General features: G+C 52.9%; 1 protein-coding gene across 1 annotated transcript; it reads left to right on the plus strand.

Annotated features, from left to right (window-relative positions):
- GFPT1 (glutamine--fructose-6-phosphate transaminase 1) lies at nt 1-26,713 on the plus strand. The gene is given in 24 exon segments (XM_066337199.1): nt 1-81; nt 6,401-6,508; nt 6,887-6,994; nt 8,302-8,427; nt 9,908-9,966; nt 10,901-11,035; nt 12,435-12,496; nt 13,161-13,240; nt 16,842-16,947; nt 17,936-18,099; nt 18,605-18,700; nt 18,979-19,076; nt 20,138-20,258; nt 21,696-21,745; nt 21,747-21,854; nt 22,932-22,995; nt 22,998-23,045; nt 24,353-24,369; nt 24,371-24,421; nt 24,423-24,446; nt 24,448-24,482; nt 25,237-25,402; nt 25,714-25,875; nt 26,441-26,713. Coding segments are annotated over 24 exon segments (2,040 nt in total). The 5' UTR covers nt 1-74; the 3' UTR covers nt 26,486-26,713.
- Nucleotides 26,714-27,637: the final 924 nt, after the last annotated feature.

Consider the following 27,637-nt stretch of genomic DNA (forward strand, 5'->3'; position numbering starts at 1 on the left):
GGCCTGCGCCGGGCCTGGCGCGAGGGGCGCGGCCCCGGTGCCACAGACAGCCGGGCTGCGGAGCGGGACGCGCCATGTGCGGTGAGCGCCGGGCCGGGGGCGGTGGCGGGGTCCGGGCCGGCCCCGAGCCGGCGGGAGGAGCCGCCCGGGCGGGCGCTGTGAGGCCGCGGCCGGGCGGGGACGGAGGGCACCGCCGCCCCGGCTGTGGCCAGAGGCGGCCCGGCCCCGTTATCCCGAACGCCGGCGCCGCGTTAGTGACTTAAAGGGCGGGTTGTCCGCGGTGTGTGGGGGATGTGGCGGCGGCGGACAAAGCGCCGGTGGCCCGGGCTGTGTCTGCGCCCTGTGGCGGCGGGGCCGGGGGCTGCCGGGGCCGCGGGGCCTGAGGCGGGGGTCCCGGGGCGCTCCGGGCCGTGGCCCCGCTGCCGTCAAGTCAGCGCTCCTGCCCGGGCTGCCGGCCGTGGCCGTGTGTCTGGGCGATCTGTTCTCCCGGCTCGGGGCTGGCCGCGGGCACAGGGGCCGTGTGCCCGGCCCGGCTCGGCCCGGGCCGCTTCTGCTTCTCCTGTCGCCTTCAGCCCGCTTCCCGCAGCGGTGCAGCCGCCCCGCCTCACCCCTCACACCCGGGGGGTCACTTCTCCTCTGTTCCTGTCCCGGCGTCTTCTCTTTTCCCATGGAAATGTATGCAACAGCAATCTGCTGCGTTTTCCTATTTCCTTTCCGCACTGTCTTTTTTTATATTATTATTATTTTTTCTTTCTTCCCTGTATTTTTGTGTGCAAAATTACGTTCTCAGCGAGACTGTGGGTTTTACACTTAATGCGCAAGTTGCCATTCCTCTCATTGTTTTTTGGGATGGAACCGGTGTTGCTTTCAAGCTGACAAGCTGTGGGGAATCAGAGACTCATACCTCAGCTCACATTTAACACTGTATCAATGCGTGTTAAAAGTACAAAGTGGAGCAAAGCTAAGAATAGAAAGGATAATTATTATTATAAATAGCTTGCTGCAAGATTGGGGATGGTTTTGGTGCCTCTCGCTTGCCTTATTGGAGGTCTGGCCTTTGAAATGTGCAATATTAACATTCTGCTCTTTGTCTTTTCTGCCGTGATAAGCCTTGAAAACACCAGGCAGTAACTCAGCTGTGTTCAGGATTTAACTTGTTTCTTCCCTTTTTGAAGTGAAGTTCTTCTTGGGTGTTGAAGCATTTCATGGAAAGAGTGAGAAGAGCACTCGGGATCGCTGTCTCTCTGCTGGGTGTTGCTCTGGGATGTGTCCTGGAGGCAGAGTGGCTGCTGCTTTGCCTGGAGCACAGGACCTGATCTCCCCGGGCTGCTGAGGTGTTTGAGCCCTCAGACACATTCCTGTCCTGGAATTGCGGGTGGATAAGCGTTTCTTTATCCTGCCATGCTGCCCTCTGAGTGCCCACCCACATTCCGGGTTTTAGCCAAGTCACTTCACACAGACAGGGAGTTGTTAAGGTGAGTTTTAACAGGAATAAATGTGACAATGCTGCTGTTGTTACCTGGGTTCTCAATACCTCAGTGTGTGACACTGAAGGGGGCAGCTTCAGCAGCTTCCAACAATTCCCAACACGGTGTTTTCAGCCTGGTGTCAGGTTTGTGGCCTTACAGAATCCCAGATCTGAAGGGCTTATGCTGGGGGACAGGTGAAGGAAAGGAGCCTCAAAGTCCAGTGCCTTGGGGCCTGCTGTGAATGCTGTTTAGACATGCTGGGGGTTTTGTTTCTAAGAGTGTTAGTGAAAAATAGGGGTTTTCCTTGGTTGTGTATTAGACACCTGCAGTTTGAACACCTGGCCAGGTGTGAGTTGGTTGTGCTTTGGTCCAAGTGCCCCAAACCAGTTCAGTGGCAGCTGTGAAATGGTTCAGGAAACAGGTTTTTCAAGGGAGCCAGGCTCCACAGACTGTTCTGTAAATCAGTAAACCTGTCCTATGCCATGACTGGTTTTAATGACAAAAAGAGATTGTAGAATTTAGGTCTTGGGTTGTAGAATTCAGTTCTTGGTCTGCTAGTGATTGCTGGAGATAAAAATGGGCCCAGGAAAGAGTTGAGTTTCTCGTTCTGGGGTTACAGTGGGGTTCCCCCAGTTCAGTGGGGACATTCAGCCCTGCCTGTGTCTGCCTTGGAGTGGAGCGTGGGGCAGTGGCCCAGAGTGAGCCCCTGGAATTGCTGCTCTGGTTCTTTACTCTGGGCAGGAGAAATCCTGCCCTTTTCAGCTGGAGAGGGAGCTGTGTGTCCAGTGCAGAGAGAAGTGTCCAGTGGACAAATGTGTGTCCCCACCGAGTGGATGTTATTCTATTTTTGCTTTTTTCCCCAGGCTGGAGTGATGGATTCGGTGTCAGCTCTCCCCTGTGCAGCTCCCAGACATACCAGTGACAGCAGCGAGCTTGGGCCTGACTTGTGCTCCTCAGATGGGCAGAAAAAGGGATATTTTGGGACACAGGGACTGGCACCTCCCTGAACTGCCAGGCAGCAGCAACAGGAGCTCCTGCAGTGGGGCTGAGCAGCACTCCTGGGATAAAGGATTCCTTGGAACTGCCAGCTTTAGATGTCAGCAATGTCCATTTGTTGGAAATGTTATTCTGTTAAAATTACTAACTCTTTACAGGGAATTCTTTATGTAGCTGCTGTGAAGAAGGCCTAGGATTTGTGCTTGAGTATTCCAAATGAGCTCTGTGGGAGAGCCGAGTGTCAGAAGCAGCTGAATGCCTGTTCAAGTGTTTCCCCAGAGAAGGTGTTCAAGGCAAACCTGCAGGAAAGGAAACGTTTTATATTCTAGATTATATTGTTCATGGTGTTGCACTTGAGAGAAGTGCACAGAGAACGTATTACTGTGGATCTTGGCGTGATTCAGGAGCTGTCTGATAAGCTGACATGCTTTGCATTGGTCTCTGAATTGCTTTGATTTGGTCCCTGCAGTCCACACACGTGTCAGGTTAGCAGCTGGAAGGTTTTATTGTGCTGTGAGGTGTCACTGCTCTCCTGTTCTGAGCCGCACTGGTGTGGAGCCCTGAGTGTGTCGGTTCTGGACAGGGTGCTGTGTTTTCTGAGGAGGAATTCCTGCTGTGGCCTTGCTGCTCTCCCCTTGGAGCTGGGAGCAGCAATTACAGACTGTGCAGGAAGTGCTCAGGGCTGGGTTTTGTGTCACGTGTGTTTCACCTCCAACAACGCCAGCTCAGGGCTCCTCAAGGCAGCGTGATGAAATGTCATTAGAGATCCTGGATTTCTGGAGTGCTGCTGGCTCTGAGTGTTCCAGGAGCAGGTGTGAGTTACTGCTCAGAGCTTTGCGTGGAGGGGCATCTGAATGAGCCCTGAACAAAAAACTCCTTTTCTGGGTCTGCTGGGGACCTGAAACTCGTGCTGGGCTGGTTTAGGGGGTGCTCCTCTCAGAGTTTGTACCTTTTCAGCACCTGGCATCCAGGCTGGTGGTGAGCAGCACGTGGGACCCTGATGGGACTCCCTGGGATTGCCTCGGAATTCCATCCAAAGCAGCATTTCTGCTGATTTCAAAGAACTGTCCCTTTGACGGAGGAGTTGTCACCTCTGAGAGGGCTCCTGACAGAGCTCTGTGCACTCCGTGCCTTGTTGGATTAGAAGATGAGCTCAGGGAGGGAGAGGCAAGGCTTGAGCAGGGCACTGTGGCCCGGAGGAGAAGGTGTCTCTGGCTGTGGCAGAGGCCTTTTGGGCTGGGCTGGGAGGTGGAGTTGTGTGTTCTGTGTGCCACCTCAGCTGCCTTCTGGGGCTGCATGAGGTGAGCCTTTGTTCGCTTGTTTTGGGTAAAAGGAGGGTCATTCTTGGTGGGTCGTTGTGTCACCCCGTGGGGATCCTCCTGCACAGTGACACGTGTGACACCCACGGCCCCAGCTCCATTCCAGGGAAAACCTCTCTCCTCAGAGCCCTGTTGGTGGCTGCTGGGAGGAGGAGACATTTTTCAGAAACACTCTTTGATCAGTGAAGCGTCAAGAGCACTTTGTGTCTGTTTTTCCCCATCGGTGTTTCTGGCAGTGGAACTGTACTTAAAACTGGAGGTGGTTACAAGGTGTGACTGCTCAGATATTCCTCAATGGTCCCTTAGTTAAGAGACAGTAAAGGTGCTGTTTTCTACATGGGGATTCAAACTTTCCCCAGCTATGAGGTATTACATCATTACAGGATGTTTGTAACGGGGAGAATGAAACACATTGTAAATATTTCCAATAGATGAAGTTTATTTACACGTAGCTCATCACAGTAAGTACCACAAATGGGTGATAAGCCTTCAAAGGCTGCAGATTAGTAAGTCATGCATTTAGGAAGACTTGTGTTGTTTTACAGGAGCCTTTTTGTCTCAGTTTTTACTTTAATGATGGGTCGTTAATGCATATTCTATTTTTATTTTATTTTTTTGTGTTTTCTCCAAGGTGAATTTTAAACCTCCCTGTCTTACTTGCCTTCTCATTCGTAAAATGTTGCTCACAGATGAGTTCTTAGAATTTGATTTTCCCATCTCCATTATCAGTCTAGCTATTTTCCTCTCAGGATCTAAAGGCTGAACTAGTCATCCTGTGGTCATGGAGTGTTCCCTGTTACCCTTTATTTTATCCCTGCCATCCTGTGATCCCAGTCTATCCTCCATCCCGTGATCCCAGTCCATTCCTCATCCCATGATCCCAGTCCATCCCAGTCCATCATCCCACCCCATCCCGTGATCCCAGTCCATCCCTGCCATCCTGTGATCCCAGTCCATCCCAGTCCATCCTCCATCCCGTGATCCCAGTCCATCCCCCATCCCTGCCATCCCATGATCCCAGTCCATCCCTGCCATCCTGTGATCCCAGTCCATCCCTGCCATCCTGTGATCCCAGTCCATCCCCCATCCCATGATCCCAGTCCATCCCCCATCCCTGCCATCCCGTGATCCCAAACCATCTCTGCTATCCTGTGATCCTAGTCCATCCCTCATCCTGTGGTCCTAGTCCATCCCTCCCAGTCCATCCCTGCCATCCCGTGATCCCAGTCCATCCCTCATCCCATTATCCCAGTCCATCCTTCATCCCGTGATCCCAAACCATCTCTCCCACCCCATTCCCCATCCCATGATCCCAGTCCATCCCTCATCCCGTGATCCCAGTCCATCTCTGCCATCCCGTGATCCCAGTCCATCCCCCATTCCCCATCCCATTATCCCAGTCCATCCCCCATCCCTGCCATCCCGTGATCCCAGTCCATCCCAGTCCATCCCAGTCCATCCCGCCCCTCGGACACGCTGCTCCCCGGGGACAGCCTGGCCTCACGGGGTGTGAGGTGGCCACAGAGTGAGTCTGGTGTTCTCTGCCTCTCCTTCACCTCCCCGGGGCTCTGCTCTCCCCCTGGGCACGCTGCTCGGGTGTCCCAGTGCTGCTGTCCCCAGCCTGTCCCCCGTGCCCTGCAGGGTGACTTCCCGGGGGCTGTGCCATGGCAGGGGCACCTGAAATGTCCCCGAGGGATGCAGGGCTTGTGGGAGCTTCTGGAGAGCTCCCTGAGGAGCCCAGCAGCATCAGGGCGAGGTGAGAGCAGGATCCAGGGTGCATAAAACACACCAACTCAGACGGTTTAGCTGATTTGGAAAAACGCAAGCGGCGTTTGTGAGCCCACAGTTACTCCTGTCCCTGGAGTAGCTGTACTTTGGGTGGTGTCAGGGACAGGCTGCTGCAGCTTTTGGAAGAGTTCACACGTGCTGCTGCCCTTTGCTTTGTGGTGCACTTGTTTGATGTGTAGCTCTGCCACTGCTCTGGGTCTCTGCATGAGGAAAGGACCTGCTCCATCTCCTGCTAACAGAGCAATCTGTGCTCCTTCCTGCTCTAAGTCATTTAGGGGTTCGAGGATATGGCTGGAATGTGCTGTCCTTCAGCTGCTGGGAGGCAGCTCACCTGCAGCAGGGAGGCTGCTGCTCACCTGAAGGTGGCAGTTTTTAGAAACAGTGAACAAAGTCTCTCAAATTGAAAGACTTTTCTCTTCTTTTTTCCTAAGAAAATGGAGTGGGGATGAGGGTTTGGACATGGAGAGCGTGGGGGGAAGCATCCTTCAGAAGTTTGGAACACAGCTGAGGGGAGGGCACCTCCACTTGTTCACCTGCAGGGACGAGTTTCCTGTGCCCTGTGCTGGCTCCTCACAGCTCATCCTGTTGTGTGGGCCCACCTCACAGGGAAATTCCTTCTGCTGTCCTGCCCAGGCCTGTCCTGCTCAGCTGCTTGCAGTGTTTTTGGGCAGTTTTGATGTTCTGGCTGTCAGTGCTGAGCCTTGGCTGGGGCAGGCAGAGCTGCAGTGGGAATCCCGCAGGCAGACACTGCTGGGCTGGGAACCTGTGCTCCCACAGGCTTCCCCAGCTGGGATTTTGGTGCAGCAGGCTGCTCTTTTCCCCACGCAGGGATCTTTGCTTACCTGAACTACCATGTCCCCCGGACGAGGCGGGAGATCCTGGAGACCCTCATCAAGGGGCTGCAGCGCCTGGAGTACCGCGGCTACGACTCTGCAGGTACAGCCTGGGGCTCCTCTGGGGGTTTGGGCTTCTGGTGGTCTTCCTGCTGTCATTGTGGGTGCTTTCTGCCACCCTCTGCTCTTGAAGGAAGCTGGAACACAGATGGGGTGTGCCTGTGGTCAGAGGTTTGGATTAACTTCACTACAGAGGTTACCATAAGCATTCTTGATTTTTTCTTTTTCCTAAAGCTTTAAAAGTTACTGACAAGGTGACAAAGGGAAAACTTATCTAAGGGGTTTCTTGCCTTTGTGTGTCAGGCCAGCTTTTGGAGAAAGGGCTCACAAAGAACCCAAAAGGGCAGAATTTGTTCACATGAACTTCTTTGATAACTTCTGCACTTGACCCTCTTTCTCCATGGTGCACGGTGGTGTTTAGGTGTGGGACTGGACGGTGGAAATGACAAGGACTGGGAGGCCAATGCTTGCAAGATCCACATTATCAAGCAGACAGGGAAAGTGAAGGCTCTGGATGAAGAAGTTCACAGTAAGTGTCTCCCTTTCCTCCTTTCCCTCGAGGTGTCCTCTCACCTCATTTATGTTTTACCTGTTTTACCCTCAAATGCTAATTTCCAAGTAATTTGTGTAAAGAGCCAGAGGTGTAAGTGCTCAGGGATGAGCTGTGAAGGGCCTGGTGATCCTGTGGTTGTAGAGAAATCCTGATGTTTTTCAAGACAAATTAGTTGCATCCTACTAAAGTAAAATAGAACCTAAAATGCATCGTGGAAAACAGACAAGAAAAACAACAAAACAAACAACCAAAAAACCTCCTTGAACTAGGGATAGAGGAAGCAGGAGATGGTTACCAGGAGCTGGAGCTTGGGCAGAGGAGAAACGGTGTAGGAACCTCCCCAGCTGGGTTTTAAATGTTCCCTTGTAGCACTTTTCCCGGCTGGAGCCATCCCTCCCCTGGGGCTGGGTCTGCAGTGGCTCCAGGAGGGCGCTGGGGTGTGTCACTGTCACACTGGTGGGACTGTAGACACCCAGGGCTTCTGTGTCTCTTTCTGCCTCTTTCTGTTCCCTTCATTTAAACCTAAATTCATTAAATCTGAGCTCAGTACAAAGATGCACAAAGCTGTTGGGAGTGGAATACAGGCTGCCTGAGGGCAGGGAGATGCTTTCCAGAGCAGTCAGGATCTCAGCTTCACATTCAGAAGCTGCTGTGTTGGTGTAATTCAAATCGTTTTAACCCATTTCTGTGTCCTCCTGAGGCACAGAGTGTGCTGAGTGTCCCAGAGGGAGATGGGTCAGTCTAATTTTAGTGTAAACCAGAAAGCCCAGAGGAGGTGGGGTGTGTGGTACAGAAATGGGAGATGGACAGAAGGGAGCTTTGCCTGCTCAAGAAAATGTCAGGACACACAGTTTTAAACAGATTGTGGAAACACTTGTGGAGTAAGAGGAGTATTTTTTTTCCAAACAATACTTATGTTCGTGGCAGACTTTGGAGAGGCAGGGCTTTGGGATGCATGAATAACCATGTGTGCAGGGCTGGCTCAGGATGGCAAGGAGCACCCCGATGGACAGCTCAGGGTTGGATTCTTCCTTGAAGGTTGCTTTTTGTTTTGGCAGAGTGAGGAATGCAGGGCTGTTTTCTGTATGCATCTGCCCTGGCCTGAGCCCCCTGGAGGTTTTGGTCAGGCTGTGATGATCCTAAAGGTGTTTCCCAGCCCTGACAGCTCTGTGTCCTGAGGGTTTGCTGACCCTGCCAGCACTGCTGTCCTGTTGTCCCTGGTGAGGCTCCCAGCCTGAGCTGCCCCGTGGACAGCCCCTCAGGGCTAAACCTTTCTGCCGCAGAGCAACAGGACATGGACCTGGACATCGAGTTTGACGTTCACCTGGGCATCGCCCACACGCGCTGGGCCACGCACGGGGAGCCCAACCCTGTCAACACCCACCCACAGCGCTCCGACAGGAACAATGGTCAGTGCTCGGGGCTGGGGAGGGACTGGGGGCTATGGGAGAGGGCCTGGGGGCTATGGGAGAGGGCCTGGGGACACTGGGGGAGGGCCTGGGGACACTGGGGGAGGGCCTGGGGACACTGGGAGAGGGACTGGGGAGACTGGGAGAGGGACTGGGGGCTCTGGGGGAGGGACTGGGGACACTGGGAGAGGGACTGGGGACTCTGGGAGAGGGCCTGGGGACACTGGGGGAGGGCCTGGGGACACTGGGGGAGGGCCTGGGGACACTGGGGGAGGGACTGGGGACACTGGGAGAGGGACTGGGGACTATGGGGGAGGGACTGGGGACTATGGGGGAGGGACTGGGGACTATGGGGGAGGGACTGGGGACACTGGGAGAGGGACTGGGGACACTGGGAGAGGGACTGGGGACACTGGGAGAGGGACTGGGGGGACTGGGGGAGGGACTGGGGACTATGGGAGAGGGACTGGGGACTATGGGAGAGGGACTGGGGACTCTGGGGGAGGGACTGGGGACTCTGGGGGAGGGACTGGGGACTCTGGGAGAGGGACTGGGGACTCTGGGAGAGGTCCTGGGGACTTGGAGAGGGCCTGGGGACACTGGGAGAGGGCCTGGGGACACTGGGAGAGGGACTGGGGACTCTGGGAGAGGGACTGGGGACACTGGGAGAGGGACTGGGGACTCTGGGAGAGGGACTGGGGACACTGGGAGAGGGACTGGGGACTCTGGGAGAGAGACTGGGGACTCTGGGGGAGGTCCTGGGGACACTGGGAGAGGTCCTGGGGACACTGGGAGAGCTCTTGGGGACTATGGGCGAGCTCCTGGGGACTCTGGGCGAGCTCCTGGGGCCCCTGGGTGAAGTCCTGCCCCTTCCATGTCCCTTCCATGTCCCTGGATGCAGGCTTTGGGTTCACCCAGGCTGTGGGGAAGCCCCAGGGCTTGTCAGGTTCCAGCCACAGGGAGTGTTCCCTGCACTGGGGGGTCCCAGGAAGGGTTGGGTGGTGGGTGCCCAGGGCTTGGATGGTTGTGTGGGCACAGAGCGAGGAGGAGAAGGAAATGGGATGCTGAGAACTTTCTTGGCTGTTCTTTGGGATGGAATTTCGTGAGCTTTTTTCCCTCCCCTTATCCCTGCGGGAGGGAAAGGGGTTGGTGTGCCTGGGGCTGTCACAGCGTGGGGCTGTCACAGGGTGGTCTGGCTGCTCAGGGGACAGCAGTGCTCAGCTGGCAGCAGCAGCAGCACCTAGTTCCTTGGTCCCAACAGGATGGAGTATGCCAAGTGCCCAGGTGCCTCCCCAGGCAGGTCTGGGTGGCCTTGGAGCCACCCGTGTCACTGTTATCCCCCAGCCACGCCAGGGGGACAGAGCAGGGCGTGCCACCAGCAGGGGAAATGTGCTTTATTCTGCTCACAGGGACATGGGTGGGCTCTGCTGCCAGGCTGGGGCTGGCGTGAGGCTGAGCAGGGCCTTTCCTCTGTCCCCAGAGTTCATTGTGATCCACAACGGCATCATCACCAACTACAAGGACCTGCAGAAATTCCTGGTGAGTGACCCCTTGGGGGTGAGACCCTCCCTTCTTTGTCACTCCCCTTTGCTCTCACACCCTTCCCAGCTCATTCCCCCTCTTGTATTCTCACTCACTTTCCCATTTACATTCTCCATTCTCCCCGTTCCTTCACTCATGTTGCTCCACTCATCTCTCAGAGTGATTTCACCACTCACAGGACCTCTCACCTTCATTCATGTTCCCCCAGTCACATTTTTGCACTGCCACCCATATTTGCACTCACACTCCTTCCCTTACACTCACAGACTCTCTCACTGTGAACACATTCTCACATTTACACCCCCCAGTCCCTTCCTACCTCACTCCCACCTCTGCCATTCCCCCACTCATGTTCTGACAGTCAGGACCCTGCTCACACCCCTCACCTTCCACTCCCTCCACATCCTCCACTCATTCTCCCACTGGGACTTTGCCACTCACACCCCTCTCTGTGTCCCTCACATTCTCGCACTCCCTCTCACTGCCCTCTCCTCCTCTCCTCGTATTCTTGCAATTTAAGGGCAGGAAGGATGGAAGGAAAGTGTGAGAAGAGGAGAAAAAGAAGGAAAAAAGGCAGGAAGGGAAAAGGAAGAGGAAAAGCAGAGCAAATGATGGGAAAAAGGGAGAAAAGAGAACAACTGCAGTATGGAATGGTAAAAGGGAAGGAAAGAAGGAGAGGCAGGAAAGAAAAGGAAGAGCAGGAAAAGGGAAAGGGAAGGAAAAGGAAAGATTAGGGAGGAAGGCAGGAGCAAAGAAAAGAAAAAGCATGAGAGAAAGAAGGAAGAAAACGTTAAAGGCCAGGTGAAAGAAAGGGAGTAGTAACGATTAAAGGTGGGAGGGAAGGAAGCAGAAGTCAGGAGGAGGGGAAGGAGGGCAGAGAAGGTGGCAGGGGAGGCAGAGGGCTGGTCACCCACCCAGGCTGTCCCTGCAGGAGAGCAAGGGCTACGACTTCGAGTCGGAGACGGACACGGAGAGCATCGTCAAGCTGGTCAAGTACATGTACGACAACCGCGACAGCGACGACATCAGCTTCTCCACGCTGGTGGAGAGGGTCATCCAGCAGCTGGTAACGTGGGGCTGGGGCACTGTGTGCTTCCTGAGTGCAGCCAGGCCTTTCTAAACCTCCCCATCAGCCTCTCCCTAGGGAAACTGCTCGGGAAGGGTTCAGGCAGCAATTTGAGCTCGCACAGCCACACCCGTTACAGGCTGGCTCAGCCCAGGGGCAGAAGGCTCCCAGCCCCAGAGCAGCTCCCAGCCCCAGAGCAGCTCCCAGCAGGTGTTTATTCCGTGTGCTGAAGGTGAATCTGGAGCCAAAGGGGGAGAATACGTGGTTTTCCTGAGTTATGTAGGGTCTGAGGTTCATGGGGGGTACCAGGGGCAGGGCAGGGGGCAGTGACCATAGGGAAGAGAGGACAGGACACCAAACCCCATAACCAATGGGGAAACAGGGGAAAGGGGATGCCATGGGGTGGGTGAGGGACTTGTGAAACCCAGGGAGAAGACTGCACACTGTCTGCAAGGATCCATGGGGGAGAAGCCTTTTACATCTAAGGCATCCTTAACGTTCACTTCTCCAGGGAAGGGCAGTTGGAAATTCCTTTGATGGCACGAGGGTCTCCCCAGGGGCACGGAGGGACACACACCCAGCCCCAAAAGCAGCCCCTGCACCCCAGTGCTGCCAGGGCATTGCAGCACTGGCTGTGCCACTGCTGCAGGATGCTCTGTGCTAAGGCACGGCTCTGTCTCTCCTGCCTCTGTTTATCTCTGCTGTTCATTTGCTTTTCTTGGACATTTGTCACTATTCATCTGGGGAATGTCTCAGACCTGGGGACTGCCAGCCCTTGGCTGGGGTGGTGGGAGCAGGGAGGGAGCTGGCCTGGGAGAGTCTGAGCTGCTTCCAGTCCTTCCCAGAGCTCCAAAGCTCCATCCGGGATTGCTGCTGACCCCTGGTGGGAGCTGCTCCGCGGAGCTCTGCCTCCACTGCGTGGTTGTGTGCAGGAGCAGGAGCCACCACAGCTCACCTCTCTCCCCTCAGCCTCTGGTTCAGCTGAGTTTTCACTGGTTTACCTGCCAGGGGCTGTTGTAACAGCAGAACTGGTGTTGCTGGCAGGTTGTGGCACCTCACCTGAGCAAACACCCTGAAGTTTTGGTGCTGCTTTTAGCAGATCTTTGCCTCTCCAGGTTCCCTCAGTGCACCCTGAGCTAAAGCAGAAGGCACCTGGATAACCAAGGGTGTCTGGGTGTCTCTCTGGGGGTTCAGGAAACTCATTCAGTGGTTGAGGATGCACTGCCTGGCTCAGGGGAGGGACATCCTTCCAGGGTGGTGGTTCTGGAAACGTCTGTGACACCTCTTTGGTGTCTCTTCTGTGTCCACAGAAACACAGGAGCAGTTTCTGTGCTGGGAACACTGAAACAGTGCCTGGGCCTCAGCTGAAGGGACAAACAGTCTGTTTCTCTTGTTGCAGGAAGGTGCTTTTGCCCTTGTGTTCAAGAGTGTTCATTACCCTGGGCAGGCAGTTGGCACCAGGTGAGTGTTGTCATGGGAAGGAACATTCTTGCACCTTGTCTGTCACCTGTTGTACCCCTGAGTTAGAAGACAGAGTGGAGATCATTCTCATCACACTGCATGTGCTGGGGAGAGGGTGGTTTTAATTTCCTTTCTCTTGTTTTCCATCCATCATAGCAGAAAGTTCTTGGAAATGTTTTGGAAATTTCTTACTTACCAACTGTACCACACTTATATCCTCTAGTTATGATTTGAAAGGAGATGATTTTACCTTTTCCTTTGTGCTTGCCCTTGTGACAGCATTTGGGCAAGTCCTCCACCTGGCCTTTGGAATTTGGGCCAGCCTCGTGTTTAGGTTTTCTATCCCACTTTTTAAACACCAGCATCGGTTGGGGTGGTTTCACTGGGCTCAAACTTGAGTGCCAACACCTGTTAGTAGGTTTGTAGAGTGAGGAGCAGTCCCTGGTTCGGGTGTGCAGAGACTCTTGAGAAGTTTCTCTCAGCCTGATGCGGGTTCCTCACGCCCTTGTGGATTTTATCCCGCGGTCCTTCCCGCGTTGGCAGCAGCTGCTCTGGGAGGCCCTGGCTGTGCCCTGGTGCAGCTGAGCTGCTCTGGGGAGGGCAGAAGGGCTGCGTGGGGCTGGGGCTGTCCCCAGGGGCTGAGGCTGTCCCTGTGTCCCTGCAGGAGAGGCAGCCCCCTGCTCATCGGCGTGCGCAGCGAGCACAAGCTCTCCACCGACCACATCCCCATCCTGTACCGCACAGGTGAGTGGGGAGCAGCTCCTGGGGCTGCAGGCCACGGGCACACACAGCCCTGTGCTCCGAAATACAGCTTTCAGCTGCAAATTGTCAGTGGGACCGTTGTCAGAGAGCTTTTGTTAAAAGCAAGTTTTTAACCGCTTGTTCTGTCCACCGTGTACCTCAGATTGGCCTCTAGGGTTGTAATCAAAGCTTTAATGTCCAGTTATTGCAAGAAGAACACGTCTCAGTATGGTGGAATGAAGTGTAGTCGTGGAATGGTTTGTGTTGGAAGGGACCTTAAAGGCCATCCTGTTCCAACACCCCTGCCATGAGCAGGGACACCTTCCCCTGTCCCTGGGTGCTCCAGGCCCCATCCAGCCTGGCATGGGCACTCCAGGGCTGGTGGAATAATCAGAATAACAAATTAAACAGTGCAGTTAAAGTGAAGTCTCTGTTCTGCTGTGGCACGTTGACAGTTGTGAGCCCAGTGGTTTTCAGGAGGGGAGAGGAGAGAGCTTTGCAGTGTGGAGCTCTGCCCTGTCACAGACCTTGGCCCACATTGTTTGTAGACGCTTTGTGGGACAATGTCTGCTCATGTGGTCTGCTCTCACCCATGTTCTACCTCCACAGACACACTTGGAAATGAAAAATTACTAATTATTACTCTTTAATTCACTGTTGTCAGAGGGGTCTGAGCCTGTTCAGTCCCTGGGAGCTGGATCTGTGTTCTGAGCAGTGCAGGATCCAAGGAATTGCTGTCCTGTCCTGCTGCTCTCTAACAATAACTGCTGACCCCCTGCTGCAAGAACCACTCCCAGAAGCTTTGCCTTTTGATTGGATGATTAGCAGTAATATTAATGTATTTATGTAATACTGTATTTTTGACTCATTATCTCAAGTTTGGTTTGCTTTTTTTCCCAATTGCACTTTCAGCTGTACTACCTATGGACCATTCTTTTGATGGAATGTCCATAAAAACGGAGGAAGGTGCCGACTAGAGAAAAGCTAACACTTGAAATTTCAGGCAAATCTTCCAGTTCCTTGGGAAAGGAATCATAAATGGGACCAAGATGCATTGTCTTTTTAATATGTGGCTATTGCTTTCTGTGCAGTGTAGTGAAACACGTGGGAGAATCAAAATTCCTTCATGATCAGAAACACCGTGAGCAGCACACAGGAAAATCCACTCATCCCAATTCAAGTATTGGGACATAATGCTCAGCATATGTGCAGAAACTGATGACAGTGCAGGCTGTACTGAGTGTTCCTGCAGCTCTGGCTACAGAAGGAAACAGTGAATTACCTTAAAAATAAACCCCACTGAAGCAGGAGGCTGCTGATAATCCTGAGGCAAGCATTGCCCAGAATTCCTCCTGGAGTTTGGGTTGTCAGAGCTGTGTCCAGCCCCTGACCATGGTGTGAGTCTCCTCTGGTGGCAGCACTGAGGTTGGCCTGAGGCTGGGAATTCTTCCTTCCCCTGTTCATTTACCAGGAGGAATCATCTGTTACTCACCTGAAGTGCTTCAAGGGCTAACCCCATCCTGTGGTGGGAAGAACCAAGCTCCCATCTGAAGCAGGAGAGCCCTTTTCTGTGAGAGGGAGGATCTGGTTGTGGGTGACTGTAAATAAATGGGATTCCACCCTCAGCAGAGGCTCAGTGGCCTCGGGCATTCCGTGGGTGAAATGTCTGAGATCTCTCTTGCTGGAGGAAAAGCAAACCTGAGTTTGTTGGGAGGTGAGCTGTGCTCTCTGCCAGGAGCTGGTTTACCTGACTCCAAACAGCAGGTGGGATTTTGCTTTCTCTTTTACCCAGTGTGCCTCTCTCTGTATAAAGTTTTTGAAGTAGAATTCTGTAGTCAGGTGAGTTCCCAGGGGCTCTGAGGAGCCTCAGCTCTCAGAGGCACTGAGGCTTTTCTGAGAAATTGCCCCCCTTGCCCATTTTTACTGTACCTGGATTAATTCTCCATTCTTTGGTGCAGAGGGGAAGAGATTAGAAGATTCTTTTTGTGTTACTTCTGAATTGTAGTAGATGAGGGGTTGGTGCAATAGAACAATAATCAGATTATAGATAATGGACAATCTGTGGACAAATCCACAGATCAAATAAAACCCATAACTAGCTGATAATGCTCACTGTAACTCCCCAAGCCAGCCTTGGTAATTGCACACACAGTGCACAATAAACACCCTCCAGTGCAAAATCTGTAATGCCAGAAAGCAATGCAACATAACGAAGCCAATGCAGGGAAATGCTCTATTTTGAGAAACCAAATTTGCATGTTCTGATCAGGTCTGGGTGCTTCTGTGGGGGAGAGGCCACTAACAGCTCTGCTCTATCCCTTCTCAGACCAAATCAGTCTCTCCTGTCTCAACAGCAATGACATTGTTTTCCTCATTCACTGACTTGATAACTGAACTGGAGGACTCTAAATCGCTGGCTGAGTGGACTTTTTTCACTGAGTATCAACATGAAAGCAGTATTTTTCCTTTACATTTTCATCTGCAGAAGTGGAAATCAGAGCACCACGAGCTCTGCTTGCATCACTGAATCAGATCAGTGTCTAGTAGGTGAAACAACATAAGGATTATGGAATAAATATAGGATGGAGTAACTTCAGTGTTGCTGTTCTTCAGCAATAGTCCCATTTTGGGAGATAAGCTGATTAATCCACCCCCAGCCTCCCCATACCCTGCACGATGACTGGAAAATAATATTGCTCAAGGCTGGTGCTGAGCAGTAGGTGTTAGGAGCCTCATCTGCATCCCTGATGAGCCTCACCACTGAGGAGTTGTTTGGAGGAGGAGGAGGATGAGACAGTACTGGGAATTGCCAGAGTACTCCAGGAAGGCTCCTTGGTGAAATGATGAACTTTTAGGACAGATTTTTCCAAAGCTGACTCTCAGTGCTGTGTCCTGCAGCACCCCTGGAGACCTCCCTGGCAGCAGGTCTGATCTCAGGATGAGGGAGTTGTGTTTGGTAGTGCAGGAACAGCACTGAGCTCTTAATCCTGGATTTCCTGAGCTGTGTCTGACCACTGAGCTCAGCCAGACAGAAATAGTTTGGGTTCCACCTGCTTGGGGGAGCAGGGTTGGCACCCAGGTGGCAGCTCTGAAAGGATTTCCCCAGTGCTGAGAGAAAAAGACAAAGAAAGAGCAATGCTGCTCCATTCCTGGGGGAAATGGGAGTCTTACCAGAGAGGAGCATGGGAGAGACTTAAAATGATCAACTGGGCAGGTTTAATGGGGAAATGTGGCTACTCATAAAGCTCCTTGAATTCTCTGCTAAGGGAGCCACACAAAACTTTAATTTGGACTTTTTCCTGATACTTTCCTCTAAACTTTAAACTGCACCAGGAACATACTTGCAGACTTACTAAAAAGCAACAAAACTCTTGGAAGCAAACTGAGGATGGGCACAACAGCACAAGTGCTCCTGTTCCTTTTGCTGTGCCCAGCTGCAGGTTGGAAAATAGTGCTTCATGTTGGTACCGTGCCTTGGGGCCTCTGCTGGGTGTCCCCTGTGCCCAGGTGTGTCCCCTGTGCCCAGGTGTGTCCCCTGTGCCCAGGTGTGTCCCCTGTGCCCAGGTGTGTCCCCTGGGCAGCCCCTGACCATCCTGTCTCCTAGGGAAAGACAAGAAGGGAAACTGCAACCTGTCCCGAGTGGACAGCACCACCTGCCTCTTCCCTGTGGAGGAGAAAGCTGTGGAATATTACTTTGCCTCTGATGCCAGGTAAGGGATCAGATGCTGGTTTTCCAGCATCTCTGGTGTTTGTGGAAATATCCTGTTTAAAGCTCGCTTGAGCAGGAGATGGGGGGGCTGTGGTTTCTTTGTGAATAAAGGAAAATGTGTGCAGTGGCCATTGCTTTACAAATGCTAACCCAAACAGAGTTGCTGTTAAAGCAATGAACACTGGACTTGGAATAGTGTTGCCATTCTTCAGGCTCATGTGTTGCTAAGATTCCCCAGTGATAGGAAACCTGAGAGTACTGACCTAAATTAGCAGGACAGATGCTAATTGTGGGGAGAATTGTGTTGGTTCTCCAGGGATCTCTGCACACAGGAAATGCCTTTATCATCGAAGGTGGCATATGATAATCCCAGAGGAGTGAGGAGAGACCCAGCCTTAGCAGAGTCTTTGGGATTCTCTGGTTCAGAAGAAATGAGTGCTTGCTCCAGGAGTGTAGAAATACTGCTGTGGTTGACATCTGCAGCTCTCTCCATCAGAGAACTGTGGAGATTTTTAGGACACCCTGATGTGTTCTGCTTTTTAGAGCTTTTCAGAGACACTCCAGGGAGTGCTGCTGGCCAGATCTCGGGTCCCTTGATAGGACAAAGCTGTCCCTGTTTTTACAGATGGGCAAAATGAGGTACAGGGAGGGACAGTGGCTTCTCCCTGGAAAAAACAAGGAAGGAGCCTGTTCCTGTGTTTGAGCAGCCTGTGCACCAGGGCAAATCCCTGCCCTCCTGGTCTCGTAGCTGCAGACAGATCCTGTTGCTGCACACACTGCTTTCCCTGAGCACTCCAGAGCCTCTCCTGAAAGCAGGCCCTGAAATCAGTAAGGAGCTGGGTGGGCACAGCCCCGTTCCGTGGCAGGGTGGGAATGCACTTCACAGGAATGGCGAGGAGACTCCCCTGCTCCAGAGCTGCGCGTGGGCTGGGAGGGAGGGCTGCGGCTGCCCCGGGCAGGCAGGCAGTGACATCCCCGTGTCCCCGCAGTGCTGTCATCGAGCACACCAACCGTGTGATCTTCCTGGAGGACGACGATGTGGCGGCCGTGGTGGACGGCCGTCTGTCCATCCACCGCGTCAAGCGCACGGCCGGGGACCACCCAGGCCGGGCTGTGCAGACCCTGCAGATGGAGCTGCAGCAGATCATGAAGGGTGAGAGCTGCTGCCTGGCACCTGGGGGCTCTGGGTGCTGCTCAGGGGCCAGGGGCTGGGCTCAGCCTGGGCCCCGAGGGATGACGGCGCTGCCCGCTCCAGCCTGGAGCATCTCCGGGATGGAGGTCCCCAGCCTGGGCTCTTCCTCCTGGGAAACCAGTCCTTATGAGTAAGGGGACTTCTCCTCTAGCTGTTGACACCTTACTGAGCAGAATTGGGCTGAGGATTTTGCCTCCTGCTCAGAGCCGTCTGGTTTTTCCCTCTGATCCCTTACAAACTTGCCAGTTTGGATCTGCCCTTCGCTGACATCTTCCAGTCAAAAAACCTGAACCAAGCTCTCATCATGAGCTGATGTTTTGGCAGAAAAATATCAGTTTAATAATCTTTGGCTGGTCCAAGCTTTTCCCTACATACACAGGAAAAATGGGCATTACCAGGAGGTAATTTAAATTTTAAGTTACCAGGAGGTGAAGTGTTCTGATTTGTTTCCTGTCTTTCTTCGTAGGTAACTTCAGCTCATTCATGCAGAAGGAAATATTTGAACAGCCAGAATCTGTTGTTAATACGATGAGAGGAAGGGTCAACTTTGATGACTACACTGGTAATTGAGCTTGAGCCTTCCTCCCTCCTGACAGCTCAGTATCCAGCAGTTACCCAGTGGTTTACAGGGGAGGAAGTGGGGGATGGAAACTTCGCTGGTGTGAGATGAAGCGTGTGTCAGAGTGCTTCCAGAATTCCATGAGCTGGTGGAAAGGTGCCATTTTATGATGTTTTTTTGCTCAGTGGATGATGGGGATGGTAACACGCTGTTAGCACCAGTGATCTTGGGAGCTTTTCCTGCCTGGCCACCCTGATCCTCTTCTCTGATCTCACCCACAGTGAACCTGGGGGGGCTGAAGGACCACATCAAGGAGATCCAGAGGTGTCGGCGTTTGATCCTCATCGCCTGTGGCACGAGTTACCATGCAGGAGTGGCAGTGAGTGCTGGGCTCAGGGCTGGAGTCAGGGAGTGGGGTGGGCTGCAGGGGCCTCAAAGCTCATCCAGTGCCACCCCTGCTGCGGGCAGGGACACTTCTCACTGTCCCAGGTGCTCCAAGTCCAATCCAACCTGGCCTTGGACACTTCCAGGGATCCAGGGGCACCCTGTGCCAGGGCCTCACCACCCTCCCAGGGAAGGGTTTTGTCCTAGTAATCTCATCTAAGTCTGCCATTCCTCAGTTTAAAGTCATTAAAGTCATTCCCCTTTGTTCTGACACTCCATGCCTTGTCCCACGTCCCTCTCCAGCTCTCTTGGAGCCCCTTTAGGCACTGGGGGAGGCTCTGAGGCCTCCTTGGAGAGTGTATGGAGTGTGCCAAGCAGATTAAGGATTGATTTCAGGTTAGGGATTGATTCTTGACCTTAATCAGGTTAAGAGTAAGCAAGTGCACACAGGTGAATGAAGGAGGACTGTTGTGAAAGCAAACACCATGCTCAGTTCACAGCAACAGCAGGAGGAAATAAAAGCTGATGAACCTGAGCTTAGGGAAGTGGTTCCTGTGACTTCCATGGCTGTGGAAAACAAAAGCTGCTCTGTTAAAAAAGGCGACTGGCAGGGGAGGGCTGATGCAGGAGCAGAATGCAAATGCTGCAGCAAGGCAGGGGCTGCCAGGAGCCAGGGGAGAGCCAGCCTTGGCCTGGCTCTAGGTGGTGGTTTGAGTCTTCAGGCTGCAGTCTGACACGCACGCAGGACTTGCAGCACTCCATAATTTATAGGGAGGGTTATATAATAAGTGGGACTTACTGAGGAGAAATGTGCCTTGAGGGAGGAGCTGGCCTCCCAGGCTGGTGGTGGTGGTGCCAAGGCAAGGTTGTTTCTCCCAGGGTTGTTGGTGATTTGAGTGTGGGCAGTACTGAGTAAAGTGCAATCCAGACTAATTCCCCCGAGGGCTTTTCACAGTATTATTTTCCAGTGTGTGTGGCAGCTAGAAAGCTTTTTCTTTTGTGCAAACACTTACAAACATGATGTAATGGCTGACTTCCTGCCCTTTCTTGTGCCAGACCCGGCAGGTGCTGGAGGAGCTGACCGAGTTACCTGTGATGGTGGAGCTGGCCAGTGACTTCCTGGACAGGAACACCCCCGTGTTCAGGGATGATGTCTGCTTCTTCCTCAGTCAGTCAGGTAGGGGCTGCCCTCCCTCACTCCCTGCTGCCCAAAACTCAGGGAGGAGGCAGCAGGGGCTGTCCATGGGCTGTGTGTGCTGATGGGAGGGAGGACACCCAGATTCAAGGGAGGTTCTGCTCCCTCCCTCTGCAGCTGCTGTGGCTGACAGGTGTGACAGGAGTTCTTTCCTTCCTCGGCACCAAGCAAGAGGCTGCAGAGTGCTGCTGAGCTCGGGGTGAAGGCAGCTCCACAGCCTCTTTGGAACAGTTTGATTTCTCTAGTTAAAGCATCACCATATGTGGACTGGAGCCACAGAAGGAATTAAACTCTCAGACGTGAATAACAAAAAATCCAACTTGGGATGGAGTAGGAGATAAAAGGCACACTGAGGCATAAAAAAATTTATATTAGATATTTGGTATTTTCAAGGAAACTGTGTTACATGACTACATTTTTTCTCCTTAGTTGCGTTTCAGGTTTTCATGACTGTGACACTAAAGCCAGTCAGTACTTTGTCTCCACAGGTTAAAGCACCCTTTTGGGAGCAATTTTTCCTTCTCTGTAGTGATCTTTTTCTTCTCAGCACCAAGTATCTCAGAATCTCCTCTGTAGGGGGCTCAGGGTCAGGTTCTCCCTGGGGTTTTTGAAGACAGGTTTTGTAGAGCCAGTCCTGTCCCAGTCTGCAGGGAACACTCCTGCAGGCACACAAGGGGCTCCATCCTTCCCTGAAGTGTTGATGTGGCAAACTAACAAAGATTTTCCTGGAACCTGAGCTTGCTCATCTGGCAGTGCAAACCCAAAGTAAACACTGAGCTCAAATAACTTGTTCCCCCCACCCATAAATCTGCTTTTAGAGTAGATTCCCAACTCAAAGCACGTCTGGCTTTGAGTTGAGCGCTGTGCAGGACAGGTTTGGGCACTAAGGACAGAGGTACCGACCTCACCTGGGGGATTTGTTCTCTCCTGGCACCTTGTGTGTGCAGGAGTGCCCAGAGCTGTGTCCTTTCAGGGCTAAAGCAAACTGGTGACAGCAGCTGGAAGGCACAGCAGCTTCCATTCACAGCCCATCTCTGGAGCTCATGAGCAGCTCAAGATGTCCCTGAAATGTGTTTTCCCCCCATAGCTCCCTGCCCAGATGGATTTTTATTAACCAGCAAAACGAGTAAAGTTGATTCTTGTTAAGGGACAACCTTTGTTTAAACCGTAGCAGAGCACTGGCTTTTCCTTATAGCAAATGCTGCAGACAGGTTTTGTGTTTTCTGGGTGTCCCTGCCCTGTGTTCAGGGCTCAGACTTGCAGTGCTGGGGCTGAAGTGGCTGCTGCCACCCCCTTGGCTTGCAGGGAGCACAAACCCTGGCCTCTGTGTGGGGAGTTTGTGCCTTTCCCACCCGCAGCAGCGCCTGTCCCTCTGCTCCCTTGTGCTCCCCGTGCTTCCCCGTGTTCTCCGTGTTCCAGGGGAGACAGCAGACACCCTGATGTGCCTTCGGTACTGCAAGGAGAGGGGAAGCCCTGACCGTGGGCATCACCAACACCGTGGGCAGCTCCATCTCCCGGGAGACAGACTGCGGCGTGCACATCAACGCGGGCCCCGAGATCGGCGTGGCCAGCACCAAGGTGGGCTCCTGCCTCGTCCCACTGCTGTTCCTGCCCCTGCAGCCCCTGCTGACAGGCCTGCCTGGGACAGCAGCACACTCTTCTCTGTCCTGGGGCTTGCAGAGGGCTTTTTGGGTCCCTTTTAAACAAGAAATAATGCAAGGGAGCTGCGTTAAACATTGAAAATGAACGGGTCTCAGAGGGAACGGTTCCCTGAGAGTTCTCTCTGCCTCTTGCCTTGAGGTGTGGGCTCAGTTTAAACTAAGGGAAAGGAAATTAAGAGAGAAGATAATGGAAACTTTGTCTGCATGTAACTCCCTCACTGGCTCTGCTTCACTAAAGAAGATGGGATGTTAAAACTATACTTTTAACAAATGGGGAAATGGTCTTTTACAAACCTACTATTTGTGTCCAGATATCAGGATTATTCTGGCTGTGTGTGATACAGTATAAAATAACTTACTTTGCTGCATTTCATTTTGGTGAAGTGCTTCTGCATGGTGAAATCTGCTTTGGTTTAGTTATATATAGAGGCGAGATGATGTCAATCTGTTACATAAATTCAGCCAAAAACCACATTTGAGTTTAATAGTTCATTGGGGAATTTGATCATGGAAAATTCATAAGTCTCTTACAAGAAACTCTTGAACGAGCTGTTTGTCCCTGTTGTTTTCACATGGCCAACATTTACAGTTTGGAGATAAATGGGATTTTTTTTTTTTTCTCTGATGATGTGGGGAGTACCAAAGCTGTGCATATATGAAATAAGAACTTGAAAAGTTTCTGCCCTGAGGCTGCCCAGAACTTCCTTTTGAGAATATTCTAAGCAGCCCAGGCATGTTAATGTTAATTACCAGGGAATCTTAGAATATAAAATCTCGGTTGTTGTGTCTGAATCTCGTGGAGCATGAGGAGATCATTGCATACCTCCACTGAGGTGTGCTAAATGAGATTTGCCTTGTGAGTCCACGTTCATTTTTGCTGTTAACTTGGGACCAAAGCTGCCACTTGGTGTCACGCTGGGAGCAAAGGCCACAGCTGGGCTGAGGGTTTGCCCTGCTGGCTGCAGCAGTGACGTCTCTCTCCTCTCCACACCAGGCCTACACCAGCCAGTTCGTGTCCCTGGTGATGTTTGCCCTGATGATGTGTGACGACAGGATCTCCTGCAGGAGCGGCGCAAGGAGATCATGCGGGGGCTGAAGGGGCTGCCAGGTATGGCCTGGGCAGGGGGAGAGCAGAAAAACTGGACCCTGGGCAGGGGGAAGCTGTAAAACTGGACCCTGGGCAGGGGAGAGCAGAAAAACGGGACCCTGGGCAGGGGGGAGAGCAGAAAAACTGGGACCCTGGGCAGGGGAGAGCAGAAAAACTGGACCCGGGGCAGGGGGAGAGCAGAAAACTGGACCTGGGCAGGGGGCGCTCAGTAAAGCTGGACCTGGGCATGGGGAGAGCAGTAAAACTGGACCTGGGCAGGGAGAGAACCAGGGATAGACCCTGGGCAGGGGAGTAGGCTGTACAACTGGACCCTGGGCAGGGGAGAGCTGTAAAACTGGAACCTGGGCAGGGTGAGAGCTGTAAACTGGAGGCCCTGGCAGAGGGGAGAGCAGTAAAAATGGACCTGGCAGGGGAGAGGCAACCAGGGATAGACCCTGGGCAGGGGAGGAGCTGTAAAACTGGACCCTGGGCAGGGGAGAGCTGTAAAACTGGACCCTGGGCAGGGGAGAGCAGAAAACTGGACCTGGGCAGGGTGAGAGCAGAAAAAACTGGACCTGGGCAGGGGGGAGAGCACAGGGATAGATCCTGGGCAGGGGGAGCTGTAAAACTGGACCTGGGCAGGGGGAGAGCTGTAAAACTGGACCCTGGGCAGGGGGACAGCAGTAAAACTGGACCCTGGGCAGGGAGAACAGCAGGGATAGACCCTGGGCAGGGGGAGAGCAGAAAAGCTGGACCTGGGCATGGGGGGAGCTTATAAAACTGGACCTGGGCAGGGGAGAGCAGTAAAACTGGACCCTGGGCAGGGGGGAGCTCAGTAAAGCTGGACATGGGCATGGGGAGAGCTGTAAAACTGGACCTGGGCAGGGGAGAGCAGAAAAACTGGACCCTGGCAGGGGGAGAGCTGTAAAACTGGACCCTGGGCAGGGGGAGAGCTGTAAAACTGGACCCTGGGCAGGGGAGAGCAGAAAAACTGGACCTGGGCAGGGGGAGAGCTGTAAAACTGGACCTGGGCAGGGGGAGAGCTGTAAAACTGGACCTGGGCAAAGGATGCTCAGTAAAGCTGGACTCTGGGCTGCGGAGCTCAGCAGGGCCAGAGCTGCAGAGAGGGGCTGGCAGGGAGTCAGGTGTGGCAGCAGGGCTGTCACAATTCCACGTCCTCTCAGGTGTCTCAGGCACCAAACTGGAGCAGAAGTGTGAGACCAGGGGCTTTGCAGGTCACTGCTGCTGTGTGTGTGAGGGTGGATGGGGTGTGCAGTGGGAGGCACACACGTGAGCACACTCAGTCTGGGTTCTTCCCTTCCCTCTAGACTTGATTAAAGAAGTGCCTGAGCATGGATGATGAGATCCAGAAGCTGGCCACAGAGCTGTACCACCAGGACGTCTGTCCTCATCATGGGACGTGGGCTACCACTACGCCACGTGTCTGGAGGGAGCCCTTGGTAAGATTCTTTATTTGAAGCTGGCTGAGACACAGCCACAGGCTTCAGAACCTCTGCACAGGGAGCAACATCTGGCTGTGACTGCAGCTGTGAATGCAGCCATGGCTCTGATGTGCTGGATCCCTGGATCCCTGGCAGTGTCCAAGGCCAGGTGGACACTGGGGCTTGGAGCAGCCTGGGACAGTGGGAGGTGTCCCTGCCCAGTGGGGCTGGATGGGTTTCCAGATCCCTTCCAACCCAAACTGTGCCATGGTTACAATATCTAAAAGTCACTGTAAACACTGCTGAGGCTTGCTGCTGGAAGATTCCCACGTCACAGCCTGCAGTGGGTTGGAAGGGTGTGTTTTTCATGTTCACACTGGGAATGCTTTACTGGGCACCCTGAGAATGGAAAACTATGCACTTCCCAAACCCAGATATTGGCAGTTTTGACATTTGAGGAGATTCCTGTTATTCTCACTGCTGTCCCCACGCCATGCAGATGTGTCCTCTGCCTTTCCCTGTGCCCTCAGGCTGGGAGGTGGCTGAGGTGGCTTGGTGCACAACTGGAAGTGCTGGTGGCTGCAAACAGCTGAGCCCAGGGACACTGCTTGGATCTGGATTTTTGGCCTGACTCATGTGCATCTGAGAAGAGCCAGAACTGAGTTTTACAAAGTGCGAGAATTCACAGAGATGGTTAAAAAACAAAAAAAACAAAAAAAAAACATTACAAGGTCACTCAGAGGTTTATGAATTTTTTTTTCCTCCCTGTAGAAAATAAAAGAAATCACCTACATGCACTCGGAGGGATCCTGGCTGGGGAGCTGAAGCACGGCCCCGGCCCTGGTGGACAAGCTCATGCCCGTGATCATGATCATCATGAGAGACCACACCTATGCCAAGTGCCAGAACGCTCTCCAGCAGGTCATTGCACGGCAGGTGAGGGCCTGGCAGGTCTGCAGTGCCCCACAGGTGGTGCTTTTAACAGAGCAGCAGTTCACAGACACCCAGACTGTTCCCTTCGGTGCCACTGCCCACACGTGGGTTCATGGATACTGTGGGCATTTCTGCAGCAGTTGCAGAAGCCTGGCACGGTCTGTTTAATCCTTAAATACCCCGTGTGGCTGCCCAGGGCACGTGGAGCTGTTTGGTTTACAATTCAGTAATAAATTCTGCCACTGGCACTCTGCACAGAAGCCAGAGAAGAACCTTCCAGATGTGCTTTCCTTCAGCATTTCCCTGTGTTGCAGGGCCGACCTGTGGTCATCTGTGACAAGGAGGACATCGAGACCATTAAGAACAACAAGAGAACAATCAAAGTTCCCCACTCAGTGGACTGTCTGCAGGGGATCCTGAGCGTGATCCCCCTCCAGCTGCTGGCCTTCCACCTGGCCGTGCTCAGGGGCTACGATGTGACAGCATTCCTCCCCTGCCCTCCTGTGTGCTGCCTGTGCTGGGGATGCTGCAGGGCTCGGGGGGTGTCTGTGCCACTGCTGCAGTGCCCAGGACCAGTTTGTGACCAGTGCACAACTGGGAGGAGCCCAGCACACACGGCCGGGTCTGGTGCAGCTGAGCTGGGACTGGTGTCTGTGGTCTGGTAGGAGCAGCCAGGCTCTGGAGGGCTGGCAGGGAGCTAAAGGGCAGGTGACAATCCTCAGGAAGGGCGTTTGGCAAACAGTTTGGTGTTAGCTGTTTGGTCTTAATACAGACACTGGCCTCTAGCTGTTATCAGTGACCTCTTGCCACCTGAGCGCTGGGACTAGAGGGACTCGCTCCCCGGTTCTGACAGAGGAGTTGTAGCAATTAAGGTTGTGGACTTTTTTTTTTTTTCTGCCCTGATTGTCCTAGATTAAGGTGAGAATATGTTGGATTGTTTTCAGTTGAAGCACAGAACAGACATTCCACCTGTTACAAAGTTACACACAGACAAAGTGTGTAAATACTCACAAGCCTGTTCTTTCTCCTCCCTCTCTGCAGGTTGATTTTCCAAGAAATCTGGCCAAGTCCGTAACTGTAGAGTGAAAGATCATCTGAATCATAGGGGCAAAGGGGAATTAAATGAAAGACTTTTTTTGGTACCAAAACAACTCGATTTTAAAGCCCCCTAGGTAAATCTTATTTTGGTAAATCTTTGTTTGTGTATACGATCACCGTAACTCCATTACATTAGTGATTGTCCAGTTGATTCCACGTGCTATGTCAATGGCTCTGGGTTCTTTTGATCAATAGACTTCTATGAAAGATGTTAAATGGTTTTCCTTAGAGATTGCTGAGTCTTCTAGGTAAGGGGCCCTCCTCTTTATTCTGAGCTGATATTGTCTCTTACCCAGTGTGGCTCATTCCAGTCACTGATCAGAAACCTCTGGAGGAATTAATCCGTGCCCTGTCGTGCTCCCAGGCAGTGAAGCAGGACACCAGAACTCACAACTGGAACAGGAGCTGGTACTGGTCATGCTTGTGCAGATATTTTACCAGTGAGCAGAAGTGCAGGGAAGCCTTTGGGGTACATTCCTGCCTCAGGTGCAAAAGGGAATTGAGCTGAGCTGCCACAGCCTCCTCACTCCTGGGCACGTGGTGAAGGTGCCAAGGAGAAAACGCTGCTCCAGAAGGGTTTTTTCTATGCCAAAAACAGAGCAAGTGACAATCTCACAGCCACGGGGGCCACAGCACCGTGTGAGCCCAGGGGGACCCGCTCTGGTGGGACTGGAGCTCTGGCTGAGCACTGGGCTGAGGGCACACAGCAGGGACCAGTGCTCCCTCTGAGCTGGGGCCTTCTTTGGGGGTTTGTAAAACAAGTGGAAGTTTCCCTGTGCTGGGGATTTTCCCCTCAAACTGGGAGCACACCGGAGTGACCCAGCTCTGTAACATCCCTGAAGGGGTAAAAAGGCTCCATGAACACGACAGGAATAAATACTTGGGTAAGATTTCTGTAACAAGCTTGAGGAGAATCAAAAATGACACAGAAAATATATCTTCAGGACTCAAAACCTGACTTTTTCAGAGTCATCAAAGGGCAGTTTTGTGTTTCTTAATGTGAAAAGGTGAATTTCCTCCCATCTTTGGATAGAGGAAATTTCCTCCCATTCATGGATTTTGAATTAGCTTTACACAGGCACTGTAAAACCGTGCCACAAGGTATAAAATGGTGAATATTCCAGGTCATTTACTGCCCAT

The sequence above is a fragment of the Sylvia atricapilla genome, chromosome 28, assembly GCF_009819655.1.
Source record: "Sylvia atricapilla isolate bSylAtr1 chromosome 28, bSylAtr1.pri, whole genome shotgun sequence".
Taxonomy (NCBI): domain Eukaryota; kingdom Metazoa; phylum Chordata; class Aves; order Passeriformes; family Sylviidae; genus Sylvia; species Sylvia atricapilla.